Source organism: Schistocerca serialis, chromosome 1 (genome assembly GCF_023864345.2).
Source record: "Schistocerca serialis cubense isolate TAMUIC-IGC-003099 chromosome 1, iqSchSeri2.2, whole genome shotgun sequence".
NCBI lineage: Eukaryota > Metazoa > Arthropoda > Insecta > Orthoptera > Acrididae > Schistocerca > Schistocerca serialis.
In genome coordinates, this window is record NC_064638.1 from 20383823 (window position 1) to 20400933 (window position 17111).

The 17111-nt window shown below is 48.3% G+C and overlaps 1 protein-coding gene across 5 annotated transcripts in view; it reads right to left on the reverse strand.

Annotated features, from left to right (window-relative positions):
* The window catches only part of LOC126460762 (carboxypeptidase E-like), a 438967-nt gene that overhangs the window by 74449 nt on the left and 347407 nt on the right, over nucleotides 1-17111 (reverse strand). For all 5 annotated transcript variants that reach the window (XR_007585944.1, XM_050095944.1, XM_050095943.1 and 2 more), the window contains one exon: nucleotides 6878-7004. Coding sequence is in view for 4 of the 5 variants with exons in the window: in XM_050095944.1 (XP_049951901.1) it covers nucleotides 6878-7004 (127 nt within the window). In the remaining variant the exon portion in view is untranslated. The remainder of the gene's footprint in view (nucleotides 1-6877; nucleotides 7005-17111) is intronic.

Consider the following 17111-nt stretch of genomic DNA (forward strand, 5'->3'; position numbering starts at 1 on the left):
GTTTGCAAGCAAGCATAGAAATACTTGTTTTGCAAATAAAACCGCCTTTTCCTGCTGCCACATAATTTATTTATCCCTTACGCATTTCGCCTTTTTCTTGTTCTAAGGCATCATCAGTGGGGTCTATAACGATTCAGTTTTGTTATTTTTGGATTATTAAAGAGTTCACGTGGCGATTTTTTATTTATAAAGTAATTACTTCCGACTTGCTCATCTGCGCTTCCTCTCATCTGGTTTGGAGGCCGCCCTACCACTTTATTACCGACATACAAGCACAACTTTGCGTTCTCACCTTCTTCACGCTGTTCACCATGTTTCTCCTTGTTTTCAGTGGTGTACTATCGTTTTTTTGCCACTCGATATAACTATTTCGTCGGACACAGCTTTTAACAACGTAAGTATTGCAACTCCATTACGTGTTTCTTCTTCTTTGGCGTGTCTACCTACTTGTTGTCAACTTAACGAAGAATATGTTCAAGACTAACTTCCATTCATGATGTTTATACCGTGTGTGTGTGTGTGTGTGTGTGTGTCTGAGAGAGAGAGAGAGATGGAGAGAGAGAGAGAGAGAGACAGAGAGAGAGAGAGAGAGAGAGAGAGAGCTAAACAATTATTTTTTTTTTTTTTTTGGGAGGTGGGGGTATGTTGGTGGTTTGAATTTTATGGTGTTGAATATGAATGTACTAGCCCTTAGCGAGTGGTTGAAAGCTTTAGTGACAGCTGATTTGACTTTTCGTTTCAATATTTTGCTTTGGTATTCTGTACGTGGTAATTTCCATGCAGAGTTAGGTGTTTTTATTGTTGATTCTAATTATTTTCATGTCATCTTCTCTAGTGGTTGCTTTGTAGTCATGTTCTCTTAGGTGTTCTACATATGTGTCCCATACTTCCAGGCTCTCATGTGTTCTTTGTATCTGACATCAAATGTTCTACCAGTTTGTCCTATGTATCTGCCTTCACAAGTGCTATACAGTAGAAGTAGATGATATATACCTACTTTCTGGTATATGTGTCTGTTTTTGTCAGTTTTGAGGAGTATTTTTGTATAGAATAGTCTGTTGTGTATGCTATGTATATTCCTTGTCTTTTGAAACTGACCGAGCGAGGTGGCTCAGTGGTAGCACACTGGACTCGCATTCAATCCTGCGTCCGGCCATCCTGATTTAGATTTTCCGTGCTTTCCCTAAATCGCTCCAGGCAAATGCTGGCATGGTTCCTTTGAAAGGGCACGGCCGACTTCCTTCCCCATCCTTCCCTAATCCGATGAGACCGATGACCTCACTGTTTGGTCTCTTCTCCCAAAACGACCAACCAACCAATTTTGAAAATGTTGCTGATTTTGTGAGTGAGTTTGTGTTTGTATGTGATTGTGTACCAGCTTGTGTTTTCTTTCATCTTTTTCTGCTTCTCCTGTGTAGTTGTTATAAGACTGCGTCTTTCTGTTTGGTTCCGTTGTGTTGTTGTCTGTGGTTTGGTGCTTTCTGCTTTTATTTCACATTTAATTTTGTTGTTTAGCTTTGTGACTATGTTTTTCTTGTAACCATTATTTTGTGCTATCTCTGTTATTATGTCCAGTTGTCTTTGGTGTCTGGCACTGTGCAGAATCTAAGGAGCATGTGTCGCACTGCAGCTTGCCTTTGTGAGTGTGGGTGGTTCTGGGATTGGGGGATGATGTAATGTCCGTTGCTGTGGGTTTACGGTAAATTTCAAACATATGCTTATTGTTTTGTTTTTCGATTGTTATATCCAGAAAGTTAATTAGCCCCAGGATAAGCAGAAAAAGATGAAAAAAAACACAAGGTGGTACATAATGATGTACAACACAAACTCACTCATAAAATCGCCAACATTTTGAAAAGACAGGGGAATAAACGTAGCATACACAACAGACAATTCTATACAAAAATACTCCCCAAAACGGACAAAAATAGACACATATACCAGAAAGTAGGTATATATCATCTACTTCTACTGTATAACACTTGTGAAGGCAGATACATAGGACAAACTGGTAGAACATTTGATGTCAGATACAAGGAACACAGGAGAGCCTGGAAGTATGGGACACATATGCAGAACACCTAAGAGAACATGACTACAAACCAACCACTAGAGAAGATGACATGAAAACATTTACAATCAACAATAAAAAAACATCTAACCCTGCAAGAAAATTACCACATACAGAATACCAAAGCAAAATATTGAAACGAAAAGTCAAATCATCTGTCACTAAAGCTTACAACCACTCGCTAACAGCTAGTACATTCATATTAAACACCATAAAATTCAAATCACCAACATCCGCCCCCCCCCAAAAATAAATTGTTTAGCTCTCTCTCTCTCTCTCTCTCTCTCTCTCTCTCTCTCTCTCTCCATCTCTCTCCCTCCCTGTTGAACATATACTCCGTTAGGTTGACAACAAGTAGGTAGACACGCCAAATAGGAGGAAACACGTAATGGAGTTGCAATACTTACGTTGTTAAAAGCTGTGTCCGACGAAGTAGTTATATCGAGTGGCAAAAGAACGATAGTACACCACCAAAGAGAAGAAGAAACATGGTGAACAGCGTGAAGAAGGTGAGAACGCAAAGTTGTGCTTGTATGTCGGTAATAAAGTGGTAGGGCGGCCTCCAGACCAGATGAGAGGAAACGCAGATGAGCAAATCGTAAGTAATTACTTTTTAAATAAAAAATCGCGAAGTGACCTGTTTAAAAATAACGAAACTGTATCGTATAGGCCCCACTGAAGATGCCTTAGAACAAGAAAAATCGAAAAGCGTCTGAAATAAATAAATGAAGTGGCAGCAGGAAAAGGCGGTATCATTCACAGAACAAGTATAACGAGACACGGCTAGGCGACGGCGATGCGCGTCAAGCTCGACGGTGGTACGAGGGACGGTACTCTGCAAGACGCCACCCACACCCACAAACGTTTACAGCAGTCCACCGACGACTTAGCGAAACAGGCTCGCTAGCAGGATGTGACGGTGATGCTGGAAGTCCTCGAAGACGACGGGATGCTGCGCTTGAAGAGACTGTTCTCCAGCGCTTCGAGGAAGTACCTGACACAAGTACTCGAGCTGTTGGACACGACATGAGGGTCACTCGTCGCTTAATCTCGATGTTTTGAGGGCTGACGGCCAGCACCCATTTACGTTCCACCCTGTCCTATGGCGGACTATGAACACAGGCTAGGGTTTTGCCGATGGTTTCTGCGACGGGTTGCACCAGATGCTGACTTCCCCGCCATTGTGTTGTTTACCGACGAGACGGCCTTTACGATACTCGAAACATTCATTACTGGGCGAGGGCAAATACTGACGTCACGTACGTCCACGGACACCAGGAACGGTTTTCGGTCAACATTCGGGCAGGCATTGTGGGTGACCATCTGATTGGGCCGGTCCGTCTACCTTCTCGACTTACTGGGGCAAATTATCTTCACTTTTTGTAAGAAACTCTACTCGGTCTGCCGGATATACGGCTACGCAAGTGGTTGCAGCACGATGGGGCGCCCGCACATATCGGTCGTGCTGTATGCACATATTTAAATGAACTCTTCAAAGGCGGGGTAACTGGCTGAGTTGATCGCAGGACGTGGCCCCCGCGCTCACCAGACCTCACGCCACCGGACTTTTTCCTGTGGGCATTCTTAGAGGTTCCAGGTTCCCACCTGGATGAGAACCACCTAGAAACGAAGAGGAACTAATGGATCATATTCAGCATACCGCCAATCATATCAGGCCAATGCCAGGAATCTTTGAAGGAGTTCGGCAAAACACCGTTGGACGTTACCAAGCTTGTATCGCGTCAGAGGGTCGCCAATTCGAGCACCTGCTTAAAGTAAACAATGTCCTAGGTACAAAAAAGGCCCTTTTCAGGGCCGACCCGATTTGTAACAGACTTCCTGTACGCGAACTAACAGCTGTTGACGAGTTTGTTCCCGGTACTTCTTATCACGAAGCAACAGTGGATGTGTCGGGACGCCGGCGGATTCGCCCCCAGGCCCCCAGAGTGGGAGGCTGGCGCGCCGCCAGCGAGCGTGCAGCCCGCCGCCATCTCCGGCAGACAAAGCATTCGCGTCCAGAGCATCCGGCAACAGGGCAATCCCGCGGCCAATCGGAGCTCGTGGCGCCAAGTTTCCGTACTTTAAAAATTGTGCATTATCCACCTACACAACATTAGTAATTTTGGTTCCTACAGGCATCAGCTATCTAGGGCTAAAATTTCGTGACACAATTTTTCTCCACTCTGTATAGGTCTGCTAACTGTAGTTGTGTTCCTGTCTTAGTGACTGTTAGTAATCACGCCATCTTTCAAAGGAACTGTACAGGGTCGTTTTGATTCTGTGTTGGCACACACCAATCTCTGACCGAGGACGTTTGCCAAGCTGTACAACCTACATTGTGTCAGGGTTGGCAAAACCCTCGTTTTGTAGCTTTGTGCACGTTATCCGTATACTTGTATTCTGAATGTTTCGACGAGAGTATGGTTTCCTCCATGCTTAAATGCGCTACGAGAACTTTCTGCTCATTGGGTTCCTACAAGTTACCGCTTTACCGATTTAATAGTGGGAATGTACTGCACTTTCTTATTGTATCAGTACAATAGTACATAGTGCAATATGAGTAATGTTTTGGCACTTTCACTTTTTAAAATGTCGCTAAAGTGTTTCATTGTCGCCATTGTATAGAGTTATGATTTAATGTCTGATTCGTGCCTCCTACTTTGTACACTGGACGACTGCAGTCAAGGTCAGTTTGTCTGTGTTATGAGACAAGTAAAGGTTGTCGTGGCGCTATCACTGTAGCGTGCTAACAGTCGCTGCTCCAGACCACGCCCCAGCACTGCCACGTCTCGCTCCTCCTGCCCACGTGTGACAAGTGTGTTCTGTTCTCGTGGGTAGGACAGTGTCCTCTGCACCACTGATTCGTTGGTAATGTTAAGATCTATCTTTTGAGTGGATGCCGTCTCACTTAATTCGTGTTCCTTGTAATGAGACAGAACAAGACCGTACAATAAATAATATTAAAATATTGACTGTTTTGCTCACAAACCGGTACCTGTTAAACTCTCTTGATATTACTTACATGACTGATGCCGATCATAAGAGGGCTGAAATACGTACATTGGCAGTTTCGTGGATCACGCTTCGACGTAGAATTTCCTCGACGACTCCCCTTGCCCAGTTGTTTCAGTTAAATGAATTGCCAGGTGTCTTCCTTATAATTCCTGTTTGTTAGGAGTTGTAAGTAGTTGAACCAGGCTACTTGCTACACACTCATGTACCGTCAAATCTCATTATCAGCCCAGTAATATCCAGCTAGATGAGCTGGAAGAGATGCAATCTCTTACTGGTGTCCACGGAGTTTTGGTGCATCGTTCAGTGAACTAATCTCTACTGGGCACAAGTTTCAAACTTTTTCAGCTGTACACAGTAGCTTTGTTGTCGTCCCGCGGAGGAGGAGGGGGGGGAGGGGAGGGGGGCACCGACAATCTGTGCCCACAGTGTCGGTCTGCTGGCAGTGAGCCGAATGGTGCGCCGCACGGCCACCAGATGTGTGCTGCGCATTTGGAACAATAACAACGATGATCTATTACGAGTCGCGGGGTTTTGTGCATTATATTGGCTGATTCGACAAGGAGCTCTCTGTCCCTTATATACTGATACTGTGCTAGAGCAACTTTCCATTCCGTCCCTAAATTTCACGACGTATTCACTTATTTGGGTACGAAATCGCGACCTCGTACATAAGACAGCAATGAGTTAACAGATACTGGAAGTTGTGTAATAGAGGGTACCATACATTCTCCGAAAGTGCTAACCAGATTTTAGAGAGTGAAACACCGCCAAATTTATCCCTTTTCGGATCTGCGATAACAGAAGGGAAATCACAGGACAATGTCAAGTTCATTCCAGTGTCTCTCTAACTAATATTGCTATTGCGAGAGGCTTGTCGTTGCTTAACGACTATTTTGTCAGAATTCATCTGCGTGAAAACAGAATTAGTTTCCTCACAGGTACGGAAGGCACATTACCCGATCGAGATACCTGCGCAGCGGTGTGACGAGTGACAGCACGGCCTGTGACGGGGGCGTGCAGTGAGCTGAAGCGACGGCAGGGGGCAGGGCTGAGTCGCTTCCACTCAGCTGGGTGTTCCCAGAGGAGGAGACCCATCAGGGGCGTCTCAGCCCTTCTGAAGCTACCCCGGCCGACTACTGGTGGCGTAAGTGTCGAAGGAACGACCGCAGCTAAACCGAGGCCGGGCACACCTCAGCACACCTCTGGGGGCGTCGAGCATCCCAGAGGGAACGTGTAAAAAATCACCAGGAAGAACCACTCGCGATTTCCGACGTGCTACCAGCAGTCCATCTCGCATCACGACTTGACGAGTCTCGCACTCGGCGTGACGGTACAGGGGGCAGTGTGTGCTCCCCTCGTAGTGCCGAATACGGAAGGATGGGGACACACTTTACAGCACAGAGCAGGAACTGTCCTGACACCGCCACTGAATCAGTATTACAATCCAGCCTGTCACAAAGCGGCATCTGTCAGCGAACGGTTTGTGGACTGTGATGTTCCTGAAGTGCACCGGCCTGCCCACAGTCCCGACACGAATCCGGCAGAACAGGTTTAGGATGAGTCGGGAGGTCGGCTTCACCCGAGACCCCGACGGCCGGCGTCAGTGCCCTCCCTCCGCCTTTGAGGCACAACGGGTCACCATTCCCAAGCAGAGATTCGGGCACCTCACCCAATGTATCGTCAGCAGACTTCGAGCCACCGTGTAGGTGAAGAGTGGGCGCATCCCGTACTGATGTCCGAGCACTTTTCGTGGACATAGTACGCTTTTGTTTTTGAGGTAGGGCCGCTCACCTGAGGTGACGTCGTGGCGGATGTGGACGGGCTGTCCGCTGGTGACGTTGGCCACGTGGATGACGGCGTTGGCGAGCGGCTTTCCGGTCAGCGCGTCCGTCACCACGCCCTTCAGCCCGATGTGCGCCTGCAACACACACACACACACTCAGCCGGTCGTCGTAACAACCAACCTGACGCACACAAACACAAACGCCACGATCCGTCAGCAGCTGTAGCATGCGTGCGCTACCGTCGTTACGCTCTCGGAGGCAGGTCCTACCTATGTACAACCCCTGATAATGAAGTCAGAACGGTCTATCGGGTAACACTCGCCACTCACAACGCTGCACCTGCGTAGCGGCCGCTGGTGGCAGCCTGCCCCCACCGTAGTTCGGCTAAGCTCCGTGTGTCTTCCGTGTTAAACCTGTCGGACGAAGTGCCTGTTTAGTGCGCCGGTTCTGAACCGAGAACAGGACGATGATACGAGCAAAGGATTTTGTTTCGAGCTTGGCAAGACAGCGAAAGAAACGCGTGCACTGCTGGTACGTGTTCGTGGGCTGAAGCACACCCCGTGAAGTTTGTGTACGAGTGAGTGGTTCGCCGGTATTCGAGGAGGCCGGGAAAGTGTTTCTGACAATCCCCGTAGCGGAACGACATCAATCACGAACGACTGTCGATTAACAGTGCGCACCATAGCGGATGAACTGCAGACGAACCGTGAATCCGTGCGACAAATCCTTACATCACCTGACTGACGATCAGAAGCAGGCACGTTCAGAGGCTCCACAGGATCATGTCCAAATGATGGATGGTTGGTTGGTTGGTTTGGGGAAGGAGACCAGACAGCGTGGTCATCGGTCTCATCCGATTAGGGAAGGAATGGGAAGGAAGTCGGCCGTGCCCTTTCAGAGGAACCATCCCCGCATTTGCCTGGAATGATTTAGGGAAATCACGGAAAACCTAAATCAGGATGGCCGAAATGATGGATGCCACAACCAATTTCTCGAACCCTATTGTCAGAGAGGATTAAACCTGTATTCACAACAAGGATAGATAAAAGCTAAGTATTCGAGGAGCTGCATACTTTTCTTATTAGAATTCACTACTTATCCTGTTCCAGAATTCACGCCCGTCTGCGTTAGATAGCGTGCATTTCGGCCTCCTCTATCTACAAGGTGTGCAAGCTTCTCTCTGGGCCTCACCCTTAGTAATTTTGCCAAAACCTTCCGGGAACCTGAGACTTTGTGTGGACTTCAAGGCAACAGTGAATCCACAACTAGTGACTGCAAGTTTTCCCTTACCCCGGCCGGAAGATCTTTTTGATAAACTGTGCCCGGGTAAATAATTTTCCAAGTTGGACCTAGCAGATGCGTACTTGCAAATCCCAGTGGACGCCGAATCCCAGCGCGTCTTGGTGGTTAACACGCATCTTGGTTTGTACCGCTTCAAAAGACTGCCATTCGAGTGTGCATCCGCCCCTCCATTGTTTCAGCAATATTTACAAACTGTTTGTGCGTCGGTCCCTACTGCTGCGAACTATCTGGACGATATTGTGATCTCCGGAAAGACAGCCGACGAGCATTTAGCACACCTACGAACATTGTTTCAGGTATTGCGACAAAATGGTCTTCGCTTGCGGAAGGACAAATGTGTGTTTTTTGCTCGGGACTTGCCCTATTTGGGACATGTCATCAATGCCCAAGGCATACATCCGAGTCCAGAGCACCTCAGTGCCATACAAGATTTGCCTTCGCCACAGAATATGAAACAGCTACAGAGTGTGTTGGGTAAAATTAACTATTATCATCGCTTTCTGCGCAATGCCTCTTCCATTTCAGCTCCGCTTCATCGCTTACGCCGTAAGGGTGTTCCGTTCGTCTGGACGACGGAATGCGAACGCGCCTTTCGCCAGTTGAAATCGGCGTTGCTTTCAAATGCTTGCCTTACGCCATTCGATCCCCAGAAATTCCTTTTGTTGTTGGTAGATGCATCGGAATTCGGGATCGGTGCTGTGCTTGCGCACAAAGTTGGCTCGCATGATCGCCCTATTGCCATTGCGTCAAAATTGCTCTCGTCTGCGCAAAGAAATTACTCACAGATAGAGAAAGAAGCTTTGGCTCTCGTCTTTGGTGTTACTAAGTTCCATGATTTCTTGTATGGTCGTCACTTTACCATCATCACAGACCACAAATCTTTGACGTCGCTTTTCCATCCGAACAAGCCTGTACCTCCGCGTACATCGCAGAAATTCATTCGCTGGTCTATTTTCCTCTCGCAGTACCGCTACGATATCTTGTATCGGTCCACTGCTAAGCACGGAAACGCCGATGCGTTGTCGCGTTTGCCTGTTGCTGAGGATAAAGCATTCGATTCTTCCGAACTTGCTTGCATGTTCATTGATTCGGAAACAGATGAAGTGGTCGAATCGTTTCCGATTGATTTTCGTCGTGTAGCTACAGCCACAGCTGCTGACCCTGTCCTTGCTACCGTTTTGCGTTTTGTTGCTACGCAATGGCCTTTGTCAAAGTCTCGGATCGAGGATCCGTTGGTTCGCCGATTTTTTGCTCATAAGGAGAGACTTTTTGTTCGACGTGGTGTTTTGTTGTTGCGTTCTGATAATGATCAGTCCAGAGTCGTGGTCCCACATTCATTACAGTCCTCGGTATTACGGCTTCTTCACCAAGGACATTGGGGTATAGTGCGAACGAAACAACTTGCTCGTCAGCCCTGTACTTGGTTCGGAATCGATGCTGCGATTACGAATATGTGTTCTTCTTGCATGGCGTGTGCCGAACAACAATCCGCACTGCCGCGGAAAGTCTTTGCATGGCCAAAAGCCACTTCCCCTTGGCAACGCTTGCACATCGATTTTGCTGGTCCATTCTGGAATGCTCGATGGTTGGTTCTGGTAGATGCCTTCAGTAATTTTCCTTTTGTTGTCCGGATGTCTTCCACGACGTCAACTGCCACCATCCAAGCGTTGTCTGCTATCTTTTGCATTGAAGGTCTTCCGTAGACTATTGTTTCCGACAATGGCCCACAATTCATGTCCGCAGACTTTCAGTCATTCTGCCAGGCCAATGATATTCAACATCTGACATCCGCGCCGTTTTCGCCTCAGTCAAACGGTGCCGCTGAACGATTGGTCCGGACTTTCAAGTCACAGATGTTGAAGTTGAAAGAGTCGCATTCTCGGGAGGACGCGTTGTTGCTCTTTTTGTCATCGTATCGCTCTCAGCCCCGAGATGGTCGCTCGCCGGCTGAGTTGCTCCACGGTCGTCCTCATCGAACCTTGATGTCTTTGCTGCATCCGCCGCATCAGGTTCCTGTGCAGCGGCAGACTCCTGCTTTTGCTCGAGGCGACGTTGTATTCTATCGCAACTATCGAAGTTCACGGCGTTGGCTCGCAGGGCGCATTCTTCGCTGCCTCGGCCGCGCGATGTATTTGGTTTTGGGGGCCTCTGGTGAGGTGCGTCGGCATCTCAATCAGCTGCGCCTCTGTCGTCGCACGGGTTCTGCCGCTCCCCGTCTGCTTTCAGCGACGGTGCCGTCCGGTCAGCGCCCTGGGGACCCATCTACTGGCTCGCCTCATCCCCAGGTGTTACCGACGCTGCCTTCCATTTTGCCCCATGGCGACGCGCCGCCGCCGCCGCTGCAGCCGCCGCCTGTTCTCCCGCCGGCGCCGCCCGCATTCGACGCTTCGCTGTAGCCGCCAAGCACCTCCCTGGGTCACGCGCCGCCGATCGCTTCCCGTGACCAGCTGTCCTCCGCCATGGCACTCTTGCCCGCTCCGGACCACATGGCGTCTTCGCGCGTCGGATACCCCGACGCAATGGAGGTCGACCCTTCGGCGCCTCCTGTCTCTTTACGGGCGCATACACCGCATGTTGACGTGCACCCTGGACTAGGTTTTCAGGCGTTTCCTAGCTCCCCTCGGACCGAATGGCCGGGTGCGGGTGGCACAGCCTCGCCTGTTGTTAGGCTCCCCACCTCATCGCATACGTCAACATGGGGTCCTCCCCACGGCGGGCGGAAACCTTATAACACGACCGTTCGCCGATTTGCGGGGGAGGAATGTGGTGTCACCGCCAGACACCACACTTGCTAGGTGGTAGCTTAAATCGGCCGCGGTCCATTTAGTACATGTCGGACCCGCGTGTCGCCACTGTGTGATCGCAGACCGAGCGCCACCACAAGGCAGGTCTCGAGATACGGGATAGCACTCGCCCCAGTTGTACGACGACTTTGCTAGCGACTACACGGACGAAGCATCGCTCATTAGCCGAGCAGACAGTTAGAATAGCCTTCAGCTAAGTCCATGGCTACGACCTAGCAAGGCGCCATTAGCCTTACATAGTTTGATAGTTATCGTATGAAATGTCTCATCAAGAATGCTGTATTCACAACAAGGATAGATAAAAGCTAAGTATTGGAGGAGCTGCATACTTTTCTTATTAGAATTCACTACTTATCCTGTTCCAGAATTCACGCCCGTCTGCGTTAGATAGCGTGCATTTCGGCCTCCTCTATCTACAAGGTGTTGTCACATTTACCAACACATCATGAACACCATCCCAAAGGCAGACTTCGTACAAAGTTTCCAGGGCACGTATCGCAGAGCTCAGCGGTGCATAGTTATGGAAGGTGACTATTTCGAAGGGCAGTAAGGTAACTGTATGTTAGTATTACAGGACTATTAACCGAACTTTATTGTCAGAGGTTGTATCAGATAGCTTATCACTAAGTGTAAGTTACGATAAATGGAAATGTGAGGTATTGTAATGTACAAACAGGTATCGACGTTTTTCTTAATCGTGCATTAGTTATGTAGCTCTTTTTCCTACAATCGCTTACAGTCGCAGTCTCTGTAGTGTTGCGTTCTGATTGTCGCGGTGTTGATACGCAGTGTGAAAACAGCTGACGCTCTATCCTGCTCCGTAGCGAAAAACGCGCGCCGAACACATTAACAAGTTTACGGAAAAAAACTGCTCTGAAGGTTTCCGAGGAAGTGTACTCTTTACAAGTTAGGGTGTTCTTAAAACGGGCTGCACAGATGACTCGGTAGTATTCTAGAATGGTAATGTGGAACAGTCAACGGACCCATTGTGTCTCGGTTTGGTCTTTCTTTTTTTTCGTTCAGTTTTAAATACATACATACCTTAAATATAAAATGCATTGTATTTACGCCGATTAAGAGCTATCTAGCCATCTTTTTATCAAAGATGCCCATCTTCTTGCATATCAAATGAAAAATTCCACTTGAAATTTAAAATATAAACTAGGAATCCTTGATATTTTGTAAAAGATTGTCAATAAAAGTTATTTAAATTAAGAAAACATAATAAATGTTTGGGACAAAAATGAAAAATCCAAGTATGGAAAATAGAGTACTTCTCTTAGGACCGTGTCTACTATTTTATACGACAGATGTGGTCTTATACGAACCAGAGAGATAAGCGTCGTAGAAATATGGAAAACAATAATTTCCACCGCATCGAGCACTCGGTACAAATGCTGCATTTATACATTTGCCACCGTACCAGTGCAATATGAACCCAACAGAACTGATCTGGAGCCATGTTACGGGATAGAAATAACGAGACGTTTAGGCTGCCAGACCTGCTGGAGCTAACGCACGAGGCTTTGTGACACAGCATTGCCGAACGCCGACGGGACGCAGAACGGCATGTCCAAACAAGAGGGGAAAATTTGGCGCTCGGGTGAGATTACCAGACGACTGATTTAAGTACTGGTTTCAGTAGCTTCAGTACTTAACTATATCGAGAAATCCCTGCAATAAACTTTTCCTCCACACACAGCTGGCTCAGAAAAATTATCCTGTTTTGAAGTTAGGAGTTTTCATCGCAGCTGTTTTTAATAACAATACTAAGATAGCTAAGAACGAGAGCATGCTGTGCTTGTCATCTGGTCCCCTGAGAAGCGCGCGCTAGTGCTGGAGTTCCGCAGAATATTATTTCATTCTCTTTAAAAATTATATTATGTTATATTCTTTCTCTGCTCGTCACATTTTACGTTTCACATGACTGCAGGTTAGTCGGCCCAGATGGCCGGCAAGTGTTGTTCTCTGGTTCGGTGCGGCGGTAAAGCCGTTTCCCCGCGCTGTCGCCCGGTAGATCTAACTGTACTCGCGACACCTTGGCTTCTGCCCCACGTGAAACGAAATCCAATAGGATTCCAGCAGACACGGAAGAATAGATGCTGCAGTGTTAACATCTGGTTCATTCTTCTTCTTGGTCGGCTGCGCGACATGCATGCGGGGAACGCAGTAAGTGCAGTAATGTCCACGTGCACATTAGGGAAGTTAATGCTACTGATGTGTAAACACGACCCGTGGCGGTCTCATTAACATTTACTTCGCAAACAAAATGCACCGGCAACATCAAAGCACACTCCGACGCGGCTTAGGCCTACGCGCTGCCCGGGTTACGGAAAGGGCAGCTGCGTAAGGCGACAGCGAGAGGCGCTTCTCACGACGGCCACTTGCGGCTGGCCGATGCAGCCCGTATTTTTCACGTCGCTCGAATGCAACTTGAAATAAACAACTCTACGAAATTTTTTGTCCCAACAGTTCGCGCCCCCCTTCCTCCGTTTCTGAGCAAACCACCGCTAAAGTTGAGAACGCACAACCGATAGATAACTTCTTTCCTCATCATCATATATTTTGCTGCAAATCGAGGAAAAAATTGTTACTGCTAATGCTTACGTACCCACAAAGCAAACACTGTTCAACGAAACTGCCGCAGGCGGTGCGAAGGAGGCGAAGGCTACGACAGGGGAGCAGAGGACCTCTGTTCGATTCCCGAATGCACTGTGCTTTTATTTGATTTTAATTAATTATTTATTTATTTTATCTCTCAGCACTGACATTGGGACTAATAGGATGATTATAAAGTTAGATAAATCAAAAAGGAATAAGGACGAGGTCGGCAAATCAATTTCTCAAACGGCTTGGATTAGCAAAGAATTAAAATTTTTAGCCTCGATGTAGAAAGCAATTCCGAGTAAGACTGCTGCGACTTGATGACGACGCAGAACAAACAGCCGAAGTGCGCAGCTCGTTTGCAGCCTGCCGCCCAGCGGAGCTCTAATATCGAGGCTTCTGCAAACCCATCGGCAAGTGGCCAGTCGCGCGGATGATACAACGATTCACAGCATAGTTCACGATTAGCTTGCAGCTTCGATTTTTCAGGCAACGTTATCCTATTCGCGGTATTCAGTAACATTAAATGCAAAAGAAGAAATATTTTAAATGTAAAACCGGATTGTTTTCCGCTTAATCTTTAGACGGAACGATAAACATGCACCAAAAAATGTCTTGCATCACCCCGGTTCCCAGAACTCCTGAAGACAGACGTTGACTGTCGATATTGTATCACAGACACAGTCCCTTTGACTGTTCAGAGATGTCAGTAAACCCGCACAAAGATGTAAACAACCGTGCACAAGCAACGCCTATTATACGAAGGGGGTCCGATAGCCGATCAGTTCCAGTCGTTCTACCAGGAGGCAGGTACATGGCTCGTGTTGTCTGTAGCTCAACCGTGCCTAGACGGTCAATACCGCGGTTCGATCGTGTCCGCATTGTTACCTTGTGTCAGGAAGGGCTCTCAACAAGGGAAGTGTCCAGGTGTCTCGGAACCAAAGCAATGTTGTTCGGACGTGGAGGAGATACAGAGAGACAGGGACTGTCGATGACAAACCTCGCTCAGGCCACCCAAGGGCTACTACTGCAGTGGATGACCGCTACCTACGGATTAAGCTCGGAGGAACCCTGGCAGCAACGCCACCATGTTGAATAACACTTTCCGTGCAGCCACAGGACGTGGTGTCGCGACTCAAACTGTGCACAACAGGCTGCACGATGCGGAACTTCACTCCCGACGTCCACGGCGAGGTCCCATCTTTGCAATCACGACACCGTGCAGTGCGGTACAGACGGTCCCAACAACATGCTGAGTGGACCTCTCAGGATTGGCATGACATTCTCTTCACCGATGAGCGTTGCATATGCCTTCAATCAGACATTCGTCGGAGATGTGTTTGGAGGCAACCCGGTAAGTCTGAACGCGTTAGACACACTGTCCAGCGAGTGTAGCAATGTGGAGGTTTTGGGGTGGCATTATATGGGGTCGACGTACCCCGCTGGTGGTCAGGGAAGGCGCCGTAACGGCTGTACGATACGTGGATGCCATCCTCCGACCGATAGTGAACCATATCGGCAGCATATTGGCAAGGCATTCGTCTTCACGGACGGCAATTCGCGCTCCCATCTTGCACATCTTGTGAATGACTTCCTTCAGGATAACGACATCGCTCGACTAGAGCGGCCAGCATGTTCTCCACACATGAACCCTATCAATCATGCCTGGGATAGATTGAAAAGGGCTGTTTATGGACGACGTGACCCACCAACCACTCTGAGGGATCTGCGCCGAATCGGCATTGAGGAGTGGGACAATCTGCACCGACAGTGCCTCGATGAACTTGTGGATAGTATGCCACGACAAATAAAGGCATGGATCAATGCAAGGGGACGTGCTACTGGGTATTAAAGGTACTGGTGTGTACAGCAATCTTGACTACCACCTGTGAAGGTGATACAGCATGCAACGAGTGGAACACGGGTTCCGGCCACATGTCGCGCTAGCTGCGCCACTGGTGATTTGTTGAACAGCGTTCACGTTTGGGGTATACAAGTGGCAGCCGTAACTGTCTGTGGTTACCACACTGGATTCGCATTCGGGAGGACGGTGGCTTCCGGCAACCACGATTTGGATTATTCGTGATTTCTCTAAATCGCTTCAGGCAAATTCCAGAATAATTCCTTTGAAACGGCACGGCCGTTTTCCTTCCCCATCCTTGATAGCATCCGAGCTAATGCTCCGTCTCTAATCATATCGATGTCGATGGGACGTTAAACATTTTTTTTATGCCGCGTCAGGGATTTTAGGGGTAGATCGAGGTTTCCACAAAAACATGAGGGTGTCGAGCGAAAATGTCCTAGAATCTTGCATATTAGGTTCTTCTCATGTGGACGCCAAAAATGAGCCGAATCTGTAGGAACCGCTGTTTGTGTCGATGGCGCGCTCTGTAGAAGAACGTCCCAGAATATACATGAAGCCCATCACCTCTTGACGCAAGGGCTAGAAGCTCACGCTCGGCATAACCAGATATTATTTAAATTGAAGGTGGAGGAGAGAGGATGGAGAGGAAAAATAAAAAGAGGGAACTGACGGTATCAGCTGCGTCAGAAATTAATGGGGAGTGAGCGGTGACGAGTGAAGCCAGACCTCCCGCTCGCTAGGCGGCCGCAGATGCCGGACTGCCCCGGCGCTAGGCGTCCCCCCTCCGCCCCCCCCCCCCCCGCCAGATATGTTTATTTTCACGAGTGCACATCATAATAGTGTAATATGGAGCTATAGTTGGTAAAACTGATATATGGACGTGAAAATGACCGTAAGTGCGCAACTAAGTGGCAAAACTATCACCACAGCATAACTCTAATAATGGTGCTTCATCTTTTTTGATCTCCAGCAGTACAAACATGTACATGAGTGTATAGACACCTGAAGATGGGCGCAAGCCCGAAACCGGTCGTGTGACGAATAAACAACCTTTTATTGTGACTGGTAGCGGATATTTTTCTACAACCGCATTAAATACAATGTCATGCGAGTAACAACGCGAAAAGGCCAAATATTTTTCTTTATGTCGTCACAGGAATCAGCCGCAATCGTTGTATACCCGGTGTAGAAGCCGTACGTGAAAGACCGGATACACATTATCTTCCAGCAGCCGAATACCGTGCTGGCATTCAACGCAAGAAATCGCAGGCGCATCGCTGATAAACTCTCGTCCGACTGATGGTCAGGTTTTGTTGGCGCCGCGATCGAGTCTCGCAGCAGGTGAACGCGCTCGACGCGAGGCGTGCCGTGTCGTGAAATCACGAGCCTGCCTCCGTCGTTTCGCTGAGGCATCCCTCACACGGGGCGTAGAAGCTCGTGCGCAAGTGGAGCTGTACAAGTTTTGTGACGCCAGTTCCCGTGGTTGCGCGTTGACGAAGCACTGCCGCGTGTGAAACACGAAACGAGTCCTACGCCTTTTCGGCCAAGTCCGAGGAAAGGTTTAGCCGATAAGAGTCGAGAAGATTCTCTACGTCATAAGCAGAACTTGGGAGCTGCCGTAATGGATTTTCTCGGTTTCTGTTAAAGCCCGTATTTCATCGGTTTTA